At 35.8% G+C, this 16,817-nt stretch overlaps 1 protein-coding gene across 1 annotated transcript in view; it reads left to right on the forward strand.

Moving 5' to 3' along the window:
- Positions 1-15,681: 15,681 nt before the first annotated feature.
- Positions 15,682-16,817, forward strand: part of IQCM (IQ motif containing M) — a 75,329-nt gene continuing 74,193 nt past the window's right edge. Inside the window, 1 exon segment of the mRNA XM_051790140.1 lies at positions 15,682-15,777. Coding sequence (XP_051646100.1) covers positions 15,682-15,777 — 96 coding nt within the window.

Raw genomic sequence — 16,817 nt, forward strand, 5'->3', positions numbered from 1 at the left:
ATGGCAAAAAAAAAAGTTATGTAAACTGCATTGTTGTTAGAGCCAAATCATTTCTGTGAGATCAAAGCCTGGGGCATGAGAGTCTGGAAGAGAGATTCCAGACAGGAGATGCTCAGGCTTTCATATATATTTACTTTAGAGTAAATAAACTTGGGATTTAAGGAGCCAGTAAGATGAAGTAGCCACTGTATTTAAAAATCTCTGTTTTCAGTTAACTTCTGGTTTCTTAGAAAATTACCTTTTGAATTTTAGTTTTGCATGTTTTGGTTCAGTTTAGGGACAGATCTTTCTGTGTACATGTCTGTGTGTGGGTGTATGTACATGTCTGTATGTGTATATTTAAGACTTGAAAAATGCTAAGCCCAAATGCAAAAACCCTTCATGTTAATAACTTTTGGCTTTATATCCATCATTATTTGGAATGTGATTAAATCTCATTTGCTTCATTGGGCCCAAAGCATGTGTTTAAAGTCAAGCATAAGTGTCTTCCTGAATAAGGATGCTTTCCTGAATGAGAATTTAAAGTGAATCCACTCTATATGAACAGTAAACATCTTTTTCCACAGAATTGTTCAGTGTCATACCAAAGTCTGAGTGTCTGTTAATATGTTTTTCCTTTAGTTAAAAAAAAAAATAAAATTGGATCGCATGGATTGAATTCCTTTTTAAACTGCATATTGTTTTGTTTAGTCGTAGCATATTATATTACTGTTAGAGCAAACCTCTAATTTAGGGCTGCTAAGGAATAAAGAAATATTCTTTAAATATCCTAGCATCTCATCATTGGTCTATAAATTTATTAACTTGCATGAATATTGGAGATTTTGTTCAGAGAGATTATGGGCTACCTTTGGTTATTTTTTTGAGAAACCTCTTTCATATGTCAACCGTGCAGTCATTTATAAAACATTAAAGCTTATATATTGCAAAATCAATGATGTAGTGTTAGGTTTTGAGTTTTTTAAATGGATTTTTAAAGGTAATATGTTTGTATCTTATTACTACAGAGAAAAATGGCTCTTTAGGATTAACTGTTATAACAATAGCTGTCTTTTTAAAAAAATTAAGGCAAATATTTGTGACATGAAAAATGAAATATTTTCAGCTGAAGCCCAGCAGTAGGCCACTTTTAACTTGGTAATATTTTTGTCTTGTTTTTGGGAATATATTGACTCCTGGTTATGGTAATGCTATTTGCAATGTTAAAAAAATCTCATACCAGTTATCAAACTTTAGAAGGTATTTAAGAATACACATTGTTTCTAGGAACCTCTTTGTGATACTTATTTATTTATTTTATTTATTTTCCAGAAAATGCATTTGAGGTTGTAAATTACTTGAACCATTAGACTATTTGCCCTCATTAAGAAAAAAAAAATAAAATCTGTAAGTCTGTGTTGTATTTTTCCTCAAAAATCCTCGTGTATCCTTTACCAAATTCAGGTATCTTAAAACCTACAGTGAAACTCTAATATTGTACTCCTGAAAAATGTTGAAAAGCATATTGATTTTAGCCAGTCTCTGCAAAAATAGTAGTCCAGTGAACCTCTTTTGGTGTTTACATAAGGAATTCTGGTTTATACCTCATTTATAAAAGGAAGAAACAAAATGATCGAGGAATGATTGTATTTTAGAACATATAAAATTGAGGTTTAGGATTTCAAGTTGTCTTGATTTTGTCTTATGTTTACTTCAGAATTTGTCTTCTTAGTTTTCAGTATGGTGACTTATGTAGTCAAATTCATTCCCCCACAGGCATTTACTGGATTGAGGATGGAGTATTTTGTGATACACAGCAATCTTCGTTACCTTGGAGGTACCAGCTTTCAGTGCAGCAGAATGGTAGGATATTCTGAAGAGTGTAAGTTGCTTTCCAGGAGTTAAAAAAATATGATACTCCTTTTAAGAGTGTCCATATGCTTTCAAATCCAGTTCAAAAACCTATTATAAATTTTGAGCCACTGAGAACTGCTGCAATGCTTTAATTTTTTACAGTTTTCTTTTAGGTTTGGCGTTTCCCCAATTTGCCTGATAGCTGGCATTCTGACGTATATGTATGTTCAAGTACTTTCAAATCCAATTAATGCACAGAGTGCAAAATGTAAATCCTGTACCTTTCAGTAATAGCAGGAGTTACTTATGGCATCAGATGAACAGAAAAAGAAGACAAGTCTAAGGAGATACTGTGGGTTCCTTTGATGTCTTTATAGGACATCCACTGTAATTCGCTCTGAAACTTTTGGGAACTACTGTAACAGATACAGTAAAAATAACTACAATGAAAAATAATATTTTTATTGGTGTAAAAGAATTTAATTTATATTTCAAGAATCTCTACGTAGACCCCTCTGCTGATTATGTTGTTCAGCAGCCCACCAAACTAGCTGAGTACCTCTGTAAGTGTCTTGACAGAAGTCAGAGGTTGTTACATAAATGTACATGTTAACTGTTTCTTAGGCTAGAAAAACCAAGTTCTGTGTAATTGCTTTTGCAAATAATTGGCTTTTACCCTATGGCAGCTAATCTTCTCAGGCTGTCTCTACAGCGAATGGAGTAGATGGGCTCCTTGAAAAGGAAATTGGAAGAGGCTGCTCTTGATCTCCTTCTAGAGGAGCCTACCTCTCTTCACTAGAGAGAAAACCCCAGAGATTCACCTCCTTAGGTGAACCTTAGTCCTTTGAAACTCCCTGCAAGGATGCCAAACAGCCACATGATATATGGCATTTTTGCCATGACATGCAAGGCTTTGGCAGCCATGAATTCCATTACTACCTCTGCTGATTATTTTACACTGCAACTGCTTGTTGCTGTTTCCTATTTATATTCTGCTCATTTCACTGGAGTGCAAGGTTATACCCAGAACATTCAGCACGTCTGCAAGTCTGTTCTTTGTGGAGATACCAGGCACAGCATTTGATGTTTATCAGAAATGTGCAGATAGGCGTTGTTCGGGAGTCTACTGAGTCAGGAGAAATACTCCAGTGGAGTTCTCTGTATTTTGGATCAGGCTAATGGTTCTGAAATTTCACCCTGAAAAGTGCTGTTCATATATTTCATTCTCTGTGAACATCAAAATTTAAGGTAATTGAGAGTTTTAAAAATAGGGCATAGTGTAGTGTTACAATATATATGAAATATATTAACTCTAATTTTTTATAGTTGTTTGCTATTATATGAATGTAATTTATTGTGCCTGCAGCAACCCGAGGACATGCTGGAAAATTAGATGATTCATTTCAAGTGTTTTATCCTAGTGAGCAAAATTTTAATCAGTCAGTTTTCAAATCCCAGCTCTGTTATTGGCACACTGTAAACTTGGCAAGGTCAGAGAAGGACTCCATTGTAGACAAAGCGCAGCATCTGAGCTAAATCATTACTGCATATGTTTTAATTTATCTGCATTATAGAATTTTTAAAGAAATAGAAAGGTACTCCTTGGATGAGCTATGCTAAAGGTAATCTAACAACATAAATTATGATGAATATAAGATTTATCTCAAACTATGGTTTCTATTTCCTATGCAAATGTTTTACAACTTCACCTTAAAAATCCCGACCCTGTAACCTGGTATAAAAGAAAGTAAAAACTTCATAACACATGGACTGCTGTCTTGTCACTCTTACGAATTTGTCACTGCATTGTTCACTGAGCATTGTGAATCGTACCATGCAGTGAACAGGAACTGTATTATCAGTTTGCTCTACCTCAAATCTTGCTGTTAGCTTTTATCAGGAAGATTCTACTTTTGAAGGTGTAGAAGTTAATTCAGAAATGTATAGTCCAATATCCACAAATTAGTTATGTCAAACGCATGCTAATGATGCTGTAGAAAAAAAATCTGATTGCCTTAATTATCACACAAGAATGGCCATGAAGTAAAAACTTCAGAAGCATTCAGTGTTCTAATTTTAAAGGGCATAAAGTAGCCTAGTGTCCATTAGAAGAGAATAAAATTAGGCCCCAAAACTCACAACTGGCTTTTGAGAATGTGACATAGGCTCCCAAGGAATGTTAGGAAGTTTTACCCTCAGATGACCATGAAAAGCACAAGCTCTTCAGAATGATAGACTGACACATCCCAGCGTTATACTGAGAGAGGGATCATGAAACATATTATATACTCCATCTTTTGAGGCTGGGGTTCCTTTTTTTTACAAAGTAAATATGTTTTTTTCCTTGGCTATCAAACCAGAATGCATTTCAAATTAACTGCCACATTAAAAAACAAAAGCAGACCAACACAAACCAGTGGATCAGTGGATATTATTAGTAAATCATAGAATAAGAGAGTAAAAGCCATAAAGCAAAACATATATAAAAGAAAAAGCATTTTATAAAGACACAAAGATGTTTAGTAGGGCATTAAATGAGGTAAATGTGTAAGCATGTTTTTGCAGACTTTGAGTGAGAAAGGAACAAGTAAATAAATTCTAAGCAGCGAGGGATATGAGGATTACATATATTGTAATGCACACGTATATTTTATACAGATAGATATATGTAGTAAATATATATACACATATATACCTACACACACACACATACATGAGTGTATGGATATTATAACTACAAAAATCAGATTAGAGTTAATAAAAATAAATTACTTAAGTCATACATACATCCTGAAGATTTTTTCAAAAAGAAGTTTGTATTGAAGCACTTGAATTGACTGGTAAATCAGCTCTGAATATTGTCTCAGGGAATATTGCTTTTCTATTATCTCATTTTCAAAAGTTTTAAATGATACTGCTCTCATGCCCCCTGTTTGCTTTTTTATTGCATCACTTATGTGGCACTTAGGGATTTGATTTAGTGATGAACATGGTGGTCCAGGGTTGACAGCTGGACTCATTGATCAGAAGGACCTTGGCAGGCTGGAGAGATGGGCAGAGAAGAACTGACTGAAATTCAACAAATGCAGGGCCCTGCACCTGGGGAGGAATAACCCCAAACACCAGTGCAGGCTGGGGACTGACCTGCTGGAAAGCAGTTATGTGGATAAGGACTGGGGGGTCCTGGTGGACAACAAGCTGTGTGTCCTTGTGGCCAAGAAGGCCAACAGTATCCTGTGGGGCATTAGGAAGAGCATTGCCAGCACTTCAAGGCAGGTGATCCTGCCCCTAGTTTGGCCTCACCCTGAGTTCTGTGTCCAGTTCTGGGCTCCTCAGGACAAGAGACACATGGATCTCCTGGAGCAGGTCCAGTGGAGGCTACAGGGATGATGAAGGGACTGGAACATCTCTTGTATGAGGAAAGACTGAGGGAACTGGGCCTGTTCAGCCTTGAGAAAAGGCAACTGAGAAGGGATCTCATCAATGCCTATAAGTATCTGAAGGGAGGGTGCCAAGAGGATGGATCCAGGCTCCTCTCGGTGGTGCCAAACAATAGGACAAGAGGCAATGGGCAGAACTTGATGCACAGGAAGTTCCACCGGAATATGAGGAAGAACTTCTTTACTCTGTGGGTGACTAAGCACTGGAACAGACTGCCCAGAGATGTTGTGGAGTCTCCCTCACTGGAGAGATTCACGAACCCTCTGTATGCCATGTGATGTGCTCTAGGATGACCCTGCTTGAGCAGGGAGGTTGAACCAGATGATGTGGTCCCTTCCAACTGTGATTCTGTGATTTTCCTGTCTTCTTAATTAAAAAGGCCTGAAAAATATAGGTGTGTAAATTGGAATGAATTCTGGACCACTTATTCTGGCCAATAATTGAGGTAATACTTGATTCCTCACAATGGTGGAAATGGAGTGATGCTAAGGAAACTAACATTCCAATGTAATCACAGATTTCAGTTTTCCCAGGAACATACTGGATGTTAAAATTATCATGTGTTCTCAGGTCTGGAACTTCCAGGACAGATATTCTGGAAGTAGAGTGACAATTGAGTTGTTGAGATATGCAGTTTTAGTTACAATTCAGCGTAAGAAATTTTGGAGAGATTTTTAGTAATGATCTTTACCTTGTTGGACACCATGTCTAAATAATATTAACGGATATTGAAATAAAAAATGTGTATGTTACATATTCTTATTTTCTTGAGTGAATATATCTACTTTACTGAGCCTTTCATTAAGTTTTGTTTTTTTTTTTTTTCCAAATATTTAGTCATTTTTGGGGAGTTGCTGCCTTTTTTTTTACCTGTTAAATGTAAAATCTCAAATAAGTGCCTGGGTCTGACTAATAGTGATGCAGTGATACCTGCATTTCTTTGAAAGCCCTAGTGATACAACCTTACAAGCTAAACAACAGCATACAGTATCATCACACACAGACTGCCCATTTCTAGTCTATTTTTACCTGCGTCTTCTGCCTTTCTCTAAAATCTCTGCATTTTTAAAGAACTCTTCAGAAGTTGATATATGAGGTTCTATGAATTGAAACAAATCACTGATCCGTTTTAATAAATACTATATTGTCATGCATTTGCTAGCTAATTTATCTAGTGATTCATCAGTTTAGCTTTCAATATACGTAATACCATTAAGATTTAGTAGATCATATATTTGATTCAAAAGATGTATTAGATTTGGTAGGTCCCGACTTCAGTTCAACATAAGATGACTTTATCTGTCTTACGAGGATATATGTGATTTCCAAAAACAATGTATCTGGTTTTGAAAAATCCTACACTGGAAAGGAAAAAAAAATTATTGTAAGGAATGAAACATTAATTTCAGAAATCTGAATATAGAAGTGACCCACATTTATATTAGAATTTCCTAGCAAAGCAGTATACAGTGCATGTCTTCACATTTCATATACTGAAAGGAGTATTTTGATCATGATAACTTCACTACATGTATTGTTGAGTTCTGAACTGAAGAGCACTTTGCTCTATAGAATAGAAAAATCAATTTAGCATAAAGTGATCTCATTAAACTCTATTTATCCAGGATTACAACAATTTAGAAGAAGATTTAGAGAGTGAAAGTAATTGTTCTTTTATTAATCCAAGTACCATTTAAAAGAAATCTACTGATTAGGAACTTCTGCTTGACTTCTAACTTGAATCTCCTAGGACTTATTCTGGGAGGTTCTGATTTCAGTGATGTATTCTGATGATATTGTAAGCAACTAAGGCCACACCCTGCTGAAGTTACAAAACCAAGATGGAATAACAGGTTAATATTCCAGTGTTAATTAGCCATAGAAATGTTAATAATTTTAAATGTTGTGCACATTTTTGCTCTCTTACCACAAGAGATTTACAAGCTGAAGCTGCAGGTAACCCTTTCACTTTTTAGGGATGTAGGTTTGTGGTTTTGCTTCGAAAAATTAATACAGTGCTTTGAAGATACAGTGCAATCCCCTGTGCACCAAGGTTCCATTGTTGACCCTTATGGATGTTAAGTCCCTCCCTCATATCCCTTTACGTGCAATATTTCCTGCCAAATGCAAGAAGAAAAGAAAGAAAGGACGCCTAGTGCCAGGAAGTCCAGACTTTCACATTACACCTCCAATATCAATATCTCTGGAAATGCCTTTGAATTTGAATCAGAGGTTTTTCCTTTTCCTTCCCCCCCCCTTTTTTTTTTCTTTCTTTGTTTTTCTTTTTGTTTTCCAGATATCAAATCCTTTACTTTGAATCCTTCTTTAGTTACTGTATTAGTAAGAGTGACAGGCTGCAATATACTGGACACTTAACAATTAAAATGTTCATAAAAATCGGCTGAAGAAGTGATGGCTATGTTTTCAACTTGCAACTACAAACATTAGCTCACTGTGGAAATTAAGTTGCATCTGCCAATTTTTGTTTCAACTCCAGTGAATCAAATAATATAGCTGCTGAAAGTGGGATCACACACTCTCTACAGGCTTCTATTCACATAACTTTTCTATCTTATAAAAAGCCCTCAAACCTCCTTGTAGACTCACACAAAATTCAACCATTTAGGTAAAGAATGTCAAAGAAGGGAGTAATTTATGCAGTAATTTAACCAAATATTTCCTTACTTTGTGGGGAAGAATGGTGAACAGAGAGTAACAGAGTTTCTGGTTTACAGGTATAAGTCAAAAATATGCAAGGATCTCTCTAATGGAGCAAGCCTATGGTTTCTGTGTCCCAAATGCCACTTATGCTTGGATTGTGACCTGTTCCTGCACTCTGCCTCTTTGCAGGCCCAGCCCTGTTAAGCTGTATCCTAGTCTGGAGATACATAACCTTTTAGGAAGCAGAACTTGCACATTTAGTGAAATCAGGTGCTCTAGTTGCTTTTGTCTTTCTCATGCATTTTGCTTTTGATGTTGGCAGAGAAAATTTGTGGCAAACTAAGTTTTTGTATTACACCGTAAGAGTAAGGTGCATACTTAGTTGGTGGTTTAATAAGTGAGCTGTAGAATAAATGGAGAGAAGACTTACAAGGACTGGTAAAATGGAGTATTAGTTTAGAGGTACCTTTTTGTTTATTTGGAGACCTCAGACTGAAAAATGTGCTGCTGCCTTAAAAAGAGCTGTACATTTTTTTACATAAGTGCTAGATAAGTTCTTTTTTGGTATATAAGGCCATGTCAGTGTTTTGTAAGGCTGGAGAGATGATCAGTGACTATGACTAATACAACTATTGTGCTTTTTAATGTTTTTGCTATCAAAGTAGTCTTTTAGTCCTGATCACGGAAATTCCAGTAGTGATAGTCAATTGGACAGTGGGGCCAGTCTTCAAGTGCAGCATAGAACCTGTAAAGAGGTTCTGAGGAAGGAAATCTTATTATATTTGAATAGATTCTTAGTTCTTCAAATTGTAGTGACATTTGGCTTTGAGGAGTTGAATTGAAAAATCTTCATAAGTTAAATTATTTCTGAGTAATTCTAAATTAAAAGTTAGCAATGGTTAAAACTGTAACAGATGAGCAGGAAAAGAAATATTTTTAATTGATTCTCTCTCTCCTTTCCAGAACTAACTGGAGAACTTTGTGCTGCTTCCGTACTTCACTATCCCAGAAAAGGTCTCTGAAGAGGTACTGTTGCTGATGTCTTATCATCTTTTGTTGTAGTTACTGTCTTTATTTTTTTTTTTAATTTTTTTTGGGGGGAGGGTTTGGGTTTTTTTGTTACAAGAAGTGGATAAAAATGAAGAGTCGAGCTAAATTTACAGAGGAGAGAAGTTAATATGGGGCTTGAGAGTATGCCTCAGAACTACATCTTTAGGTGGTGTTGGGCTAGAGAATCTGCTGAGTAAAGAATGCAGGTTTCTTCAGACTGAGTCAATTGCTATTGTGACTTCACAGAGACATTTTGATTTCCAGAGAATTGATAATAAATGTAAATGTGATGTTCCACCTTGTATGGTAGGACAGCATGTGGTAGACTGGTTGGTTGATCAAAAAGAACTTGACTGGCAGTCTTTACACATTGCTTGAGAATTAGATTCTAAGATGCCTACGTGTCCCTGGCTGTGCTAAACAAGCAGTTTATGGTTAACAATGTCTCCTTCCTTTAACAAAATGCTTAGTAAGTCTTCTACATGGAGATTTAAAGTAGCTACAGGATTCATTGGGGGTGGATTTCTCTATCAATATGATACGCTGTCCTAACTTCTGATACTGTGTGCAGAGTGATAAAAGTAATATTACTTTAAATATTTGTTGAAATGATCTGTAGATCCCAAGTTCACACTTCTTCAGACTTTAACTTGTTAGAATATTTAGCTAAACAGAAGTGTTGACTTCAAAAAATTGGAGAAAAACTGTAGTATGTCTATACTGGGGTTTTGAAAGGAAGATTATTCTGCACCTCTGAAAGTTGTTTCTGAACAACTTAAATTTAGATCTTTCATGTTATGTCTTGAACTTGGTATTTCTTTTTGAAAGACTACTCTGCATATCCCTATGGCATAGGTATAAATGACCTATATACTTTCAAATGGAAACAACTGTATACATCTGTCAATAGTGATGATTTTCGCCATCTCAAACCACTCTTAGCAAAGCTTTAGGATTTCTGTTTTGAAAAGTTAAACTACAAGGGCTCAGAGCTGCTACTAAATTCTCTCATAGATTTATTTTTACTTCAGAGTACCTTTGCTTTGACTTTTCCTCCATTTGTCAGCCATATCTATTATATCTGATATTGTATTTCTCTCATGCTGTACATTTTCTAGTTGTGTGTCTTGTTGCTAACACTATTCTATCTCAGATGTACCTGTGATGTGGTACCTATTCTGTTGTGACGTTTTCCTGCAGTACTGGTTTTTGTCCTATATTTTCTTCTCCATAGATACAGGTATCTTTAGACTGACATCCCCTCCCCTCAAAATATCATGTTTACAACCTGGTACTTGTTTGGAACTGTTGTTTATGCTATAGATTACTGTGCCTCAGCACCTGGAAGCTAAAGAGAAAAGTAGACTCATTCCCCTGTTGAGATAACAGGCAGGACACAGAGATTCCTAAATCCTGTGATACAACCAAAGAAAAATGGCAGAATTTTGGAAGCCTAGAGCTCCCCCAAACACAAACCACTAGAGAACAGACAGCATTCTGGAGCACGTTCCTTCAACTGACAGTTCAGTGCTCAAATATGTGTTGGTACATGTTATCCATGTTACACACAGAAGGAGAGAGTTTCAATTATTCCTTTGGAAGTTATAGCTTTTTTTAGATGTAAATGTATTTCTTCACTTATTGCAAGTCATATCCCATAAATGATGAAAGGCAGACAGGTTTTTAGCAGTGAAAGAGAAACTTATCTTACCTGTTAATTTTATAGTCTTGGAAAGGAACCATTTGTTCCAGCTGACCTGCACCGTATTTAGTATTCACCAGCAATTTTTTTTTGAAATGCAGTATTTTCATGCTACTTTTCTTTCTTCAGCAGGTTCGGATATTTGCAGCTGACCCCATAGTTTCATCTTTTTTCTTAGCCTTTAACATTTGCAGTTGTAAGTCAACCTGATATTTTTATTTCCCAAGGGACTGCTAGAGCTAATACCATTTTGGGATTGATCTGCAACTTTGTAGAAGGTAGCATTGCTGTGATGTCATTGTTGTACTTTTCTGCAGTGGCTTCAGAGTTTTCTCATCTCTGCTTCCCCTTAAAAAACAAGCAAACAAAAAACTCCCCCAAAAACCCAAAATACCGAGAACAGTTTTCTTGGAAGAACAGTTAAGAGAAACCTCTTTGTTTAAAATATTAGTTGTTTAAATATACTAGATTAGTAAAGCCTTTTGTAACTGTTAATAAGTTGGTTTTATGCATATTAGGAAAACCATGAGAAGTCAGGAGGTCTGTGGGTGATGTTCAGGACTATTGTTAACATTATGACAGACACAGAATGCTTTGCAACAGCTCCAGGGGTTGTGGTGGTGTCCATAGCACCCTTCTATAGATGATGAAAACAAGATTGAGTAGTTTAGTCTGAAACCTTTAAGTATCAAGCCTGTCTGTCCCATAAATAGTCAGGGGCTCCCCATTCCCTGATCCTCTTTTCAGGGAGTTGGCCAAATTCCAGGCTCTTTGCCTTTAAAACTATAGCTATACCATCCTAGCAAAACTTCTAACAATGGTGCTCTGCAGATTCCCATGACAATTCAGGAGTGTGTCCTATCTATTATAGTTTTCCCTCATAATCAACCTATATCTGCCCTGCTGTCAAGGTACTGGTTTGTTTCTTGTTTTGTTGTCACTACACCATACCTTTTACATGTAACTGTGTACAAAAGCTCTTTGATTTTCCTGTTCAATTTTTTTATTAGTGATCCTTGGGAAATTAAATCATCTTTGTGTGCATGTGAATGAGAATGATTTTCTGTGAACAGCAATGCAAGGAGAAAGGGAAATAAAATTACAGTCTCCCCAAAATTTGCTTTTGCTTTCATCCTACATGTTCTGTGCCTTCCCATTATCTTCCTTCCAAACATATTTTGAGAAGCAATACCTTTGATGACAGCACTGCAAGGTTATTCATTGCTCTTTAATAACTGGTAGGAATGCACTAGAGAGCGCAGATAGAGTGAGTCTAATCTGGGTTAAAATAATAGTTTGGAGGTAGAACAGTGTGGTGAATTTATAAAGAATTGCAGATTAATTTCCCAGAAACATCCAAGAAAAATAAGGCCCTTCTTGCTGCATCTGCTCTTAATAAAATCCTCCTTGGATTAAACACTACTCCCTTAATATTATCATTTTCAAGAATCAGATCAAGAACTCTAGGATCATTTTGATGAAGAAGTCATCTTTTCAATGATTAGAATTAAGAGGTTTCTCACAGAGTCCCCTGCTGCTCGAGTAGTCATTGTTTCTGTAACGAGAGGTTACCCTGCAGTGATGGTATCAAACTTTTCTGCTTCCTATGGTGCCTTCAGAGGTCAGCTGCAATGAGAATACAGACATCTGGTTGACAGAACAAAAGGGAAACTGCAATCTTATAAATCATCACGGAAGAGGTAAAAATTGATAGCTTAAGAAAATACAATTTCTCTTTTGTTCAGATAGGAGGATAAGTGAGCAGGTGATATGTCTGAACATCCTTGGGAAAAGAGAGAGGTAAAGGCTCTGTAGAATTTACAGTCATAGAGAACAATACCCGTTTTGGCTGGATTGCCACAATGTGAAGGTTGAAGGGGAACTTTATTTCTGCATTCCCATTTTGAAAAATTATTTTCACCTCTGCTGTAATTCTAAGATGATTTTAGGTGAAAATAATCCACAAAGCTTTAAATTCAGGGTCAGTGATGTTGACTAAAGCCTTATTTTCAAATACAGTAAGTCCATATTCAGGAAGAAAATAGTTATGACATACATCTAAATAATTTGATAATTTTTATCTTGGCTCCTTTGCTTCCCTCCAATTTGCCTCCTACCAACTATTTATCATGGAACCTGCTGTCATAAGAAATATAACATTTTATTTTTTACATAATTATAGATTTCTTCTCTGTATATATTTTCTTTCCCTGCAGAAATCATCTACATTGTTATTATTATTTATTGCAATAAACATTACCATGTATTTGACAAAATAAAATCAGCGTAATCTAAAATACATTACTACAGAGTAATATTTCATTCTATTCCCTGCAACAGAGAATGTTTTAAAGATACGAAAAGAATTTATTTGGAAACATCACACAGAATACTTCAGGCTTATAATAAACAATATTTAAACCTTTAAAAATTAAACTGATGCTGAAAACCCAACAAATTAAAAGTATTTCTAGGTGGTTAGTCAATATGTGTACAGTAATTTGAAACGAAGTGTTCTATCCTTGCTTAATTATGAGTGTCCTTGGAATTATTAGATGCAGTCTGAAGAAATATGGAAACATATGGATGTTCATTTTAACTTCTGATGCCCCTCTTACCCTTCTGAGTCGTCCTTCCCCCCATTCCTCTTATAAAGTGTATTTTCAAGAAAGCTAGAAAATTCTGGGTCACCACCCCTTCTCCAGCAGATGAGGATTCATTTAGTATATGGTCTGTCTGTATATGATACTTTTTCTCTCTGATGCAATTTATCTTCTCTGTTGCAGTGGAATTTAGGAATCCTTCTATTTTTCACAGTTTCAATTAATTCAAAGCTGGAAAAATAATCTAGACTGGCTTTCTGCATAACATCTGAGGAAATCTTGCATGATGCTGGAACTTCTGAAACATATTTTTTAGATAAACATCAAATCTTGATTTAAAGATTCCAGGTTATGGGAAGTCTAACATATGAGTTTTATCTTTCAACAGGCACCTTCAGTGTAAACAAGTACACTTCGTTCTCATTCTACCTGTTGGGTTTTGCTACACTTCTCAGTCTGATTAAAAAGCCAGTCACTGTTTGAAATCTTTTCATGTAGGCACATACAGACTATGATTTGTTGCACAAAACTTCTGATATTACAGAAGATTTTCTCTCTTACTGTCAATAAGTAAATGAGAAGATGATAGCTGACACACAGGGTTTACTGAATCTTTGTTTGTTGGTTCACACAGTAAGTGTTATTGGTTTGCAAGCAAATAAACCATTCAATTTTTATTGATTTCCTTAGAGATATTGTCTGTATTTGGTGAGATGGTTCTAAAGGAATCATCCTTTCAACTTTCTCAGTATCTTTTATTTCCAATGCTGTGGTTTAAAAAACAACACAACAGATCCAAAAATACACCCCTCCATCCTCTGAACCCCATATTTAATGACACCATATACTGTTTCATCCCCTTTCCAGATCTGAATTTATCTTAGTCCTTCTTTGACTGGCTACTCCAGATTCCTTTGTCTCTTCTTTATGAAGGAGTGGTGAAAGAAAACATATTCCTCACAGTGTTTTCAGATGGTGACTAAACCTGTTTCTTTACTGTCTGGTTTGAATATGGTTGGTGATAAGGTAACATTTTCTCCTTAACTCTGGGATTGGCTGTTTTCCTGATTTCTGGGAAACTAACACTGCTAATTGCTCATTTTAAGAGCAATGATACCCTTTATATTGAGTAGTGTTCACAGGAAGCAAGGGAAAACACCTTCTACATCTAGAGAATTTAACTATTTAACAGCTTTTAGTTGTCATCTATCTTTATGAATTCTGTATACATAACATATACATTTTCCTCTAAACAGCTGAGACTTTAAGATTATTTCCTTCCCTACTTTCTGCTGGTTTAGTCTAGCTTCTCTCAACATGATCAAGTAGTTTTCTAGCATTCTCTTGATTAAACTGAGCATATTGACCTTATCTGACCTTAAAATGTATTTTTCTGTTGTCAAAATATGCTTTAGTTGACCTCTGAATATTTTCAATTTTTTTTAATATGTTTTTAAAAATTCAAATTCCAGACCAAACAGTGTTCCAGCACTGGTGACATCAGTTTTCGAATTTGGAAATATTGAAAATAATCTACTTATTTTCAATATCCCTTTACTTTTCCAAGGATCAAATTAGTTTTCATTTAGCCATAGCTTTACACTGGGAATTCCCAGACAGTTCCTTATCCACCTACAGTTTCAGAATCACTTTTTCCAGTGCCCCATCCTATAACTATAACTTGCATTCCCTGTGCTTAGATTAATGACTTTGCATCTGTCCTTATTTAAATTTATCTTGTTCAAATGAAGCCACCAAACCAATCAAGACGGGTCATTCTATAGAACATTTGCCTTATTACTTGCCACTCCATCAATTTTTGCATGCTCTTCAAGTTTTACCAGCAATCGCTTTGTATTTTCTTCCAGAACATTGAAAATGATACTTAGTACTTAAGGCTTCAATACTGGCTCATACATATTCAAAATACTGTTATTGGAGAGGCCTTCCTATAGACTCCTATATAGCTGAAGAGGAATGTAAAATATATTTATAACAACTGTGAATAATAACAAATTTATAATTTTAAAAACAAACCTTAATCATTCAAATACTATTTCAGCCATTGTATATAATACTATCCAACCCTCACTCCAAGAAATCAGCAAGAATACGGTAGCTCAGAATGTGGAAATAAACCAAATGCTTTACAGTCATGTAAGTGCAGTATATTAACTAATTTTCCTCTCTCAAGAAAAAACTCTAAAGCTTGCAGCCAGAGTGCTCAAGGTACAATCCTCCATTTCCATAAAATCAATTAAACTTTTGAGGAAGATAAGAAAGCCACATTTCCCAATTCTTTTTTCTAATAGTAGGATATAAGCTCCAAAATATTATTTAAATTTTAAAACAGCAGTTTATTCTAAGCTTGCAGAAGATTGGTGCATTATAATGTCTCTGCTGGACTGTGAAGGACGAAATTTGAAACTAGAAAATGGTGTCGGGTGTTCTGGTTATGGGGATGGTGGCACCTTTGTCTCCTTGTTGGTCTGTTGCTGTTGAAGCAGATCCAAAATAGAGTAAGCTGATCTAAGGCAGAGATGCTGCGGTCCCTTCTCCTTCCCACTGCCCAGACCTGTGTGCTTTGTGTCCATGTCAGTGTTCACCTGGACCTGTGTCACGCGGGCTCCGGGAGTTAAACCAGCTCAAAATTATGTGTGTGGCAATGATGAAGAGAAGGCAGGAACCTGGCCAGCTGAGCTGTGCTGTAGGAGTGTGACAGTATGGTCTGAGCTGAGAAGGTCAGCATCAAGTATAAATTGGATTTAATGGCCTGTGCAAAATTTTTTAGGTCTGTTGTACCTCTCTATTTTGTAAGCTAGAGTCACATGATTTTCCAATTCTTTGAGTGGTAGGATCTTAAAAAATATTTGGGTTTATCTATCTCTGTTTTCTTCTGGAGTTAATGGGACTTGTCTTCCTGCTAATGATGGGAGAGGAAGGAGTTATTTACTCAACTGCAACATTTCCTTATGGAGCTAGTGCTCACGAATAAGTTCAAATGTATAGGCAGCTGTAAGAAGAAGAGATAAATCATTCTTTATCAAATTGCTCATTGGTTTTTCATGCAGGCACCGCTTTGGTGATAATTTTTTATCTGTAATCAACAAAACAAAGTTATGTGAGTAAACATAGAAATGAGGGAGAGAAGCATGATATAGTAGGTGCTTACAAGGTGAAGTGACAATGCATTCACAGATAATTTTTTCTACAGGTAGATGATTAGAATTAAATAGATGACATTGTTTTCCATAGAAACATATACTGTAAAGAGTGATTCAATCAGATTAAATAATTTATGGATGCTATGACCCACATAATTACCTATTTATACACAATACCTCAAGCTGCAAGCAAGTTTCCCTTCAATAATTTCCACCGATCCATCTCTTTAGAAATCTAAATTCATTGGCTCTGCAGATATAAGCATTTGCTTAATTTCTGTAAATACACCTCGGGTCACTTCTAGTCAACTTTTAGTCTCAACACTTTACTGAAACTCCTCTTAGCTAGTCAAATATTGGAAT

Source organism: Manacus candei, unplaced genomic scaffold (assembly GCF_025592945.1).
Source record: "Manacus candei isolate 608988 ecotype Guabito, Panama unplaced genomic scaffold, ASM2559294v1 h1tg000028l, whole genome shotgun sequence".
NCBI lineage: Eukaryota > Metazoa > Chordata > Aves > Passeriformes > Pipridae > Manacus > Manacus candei.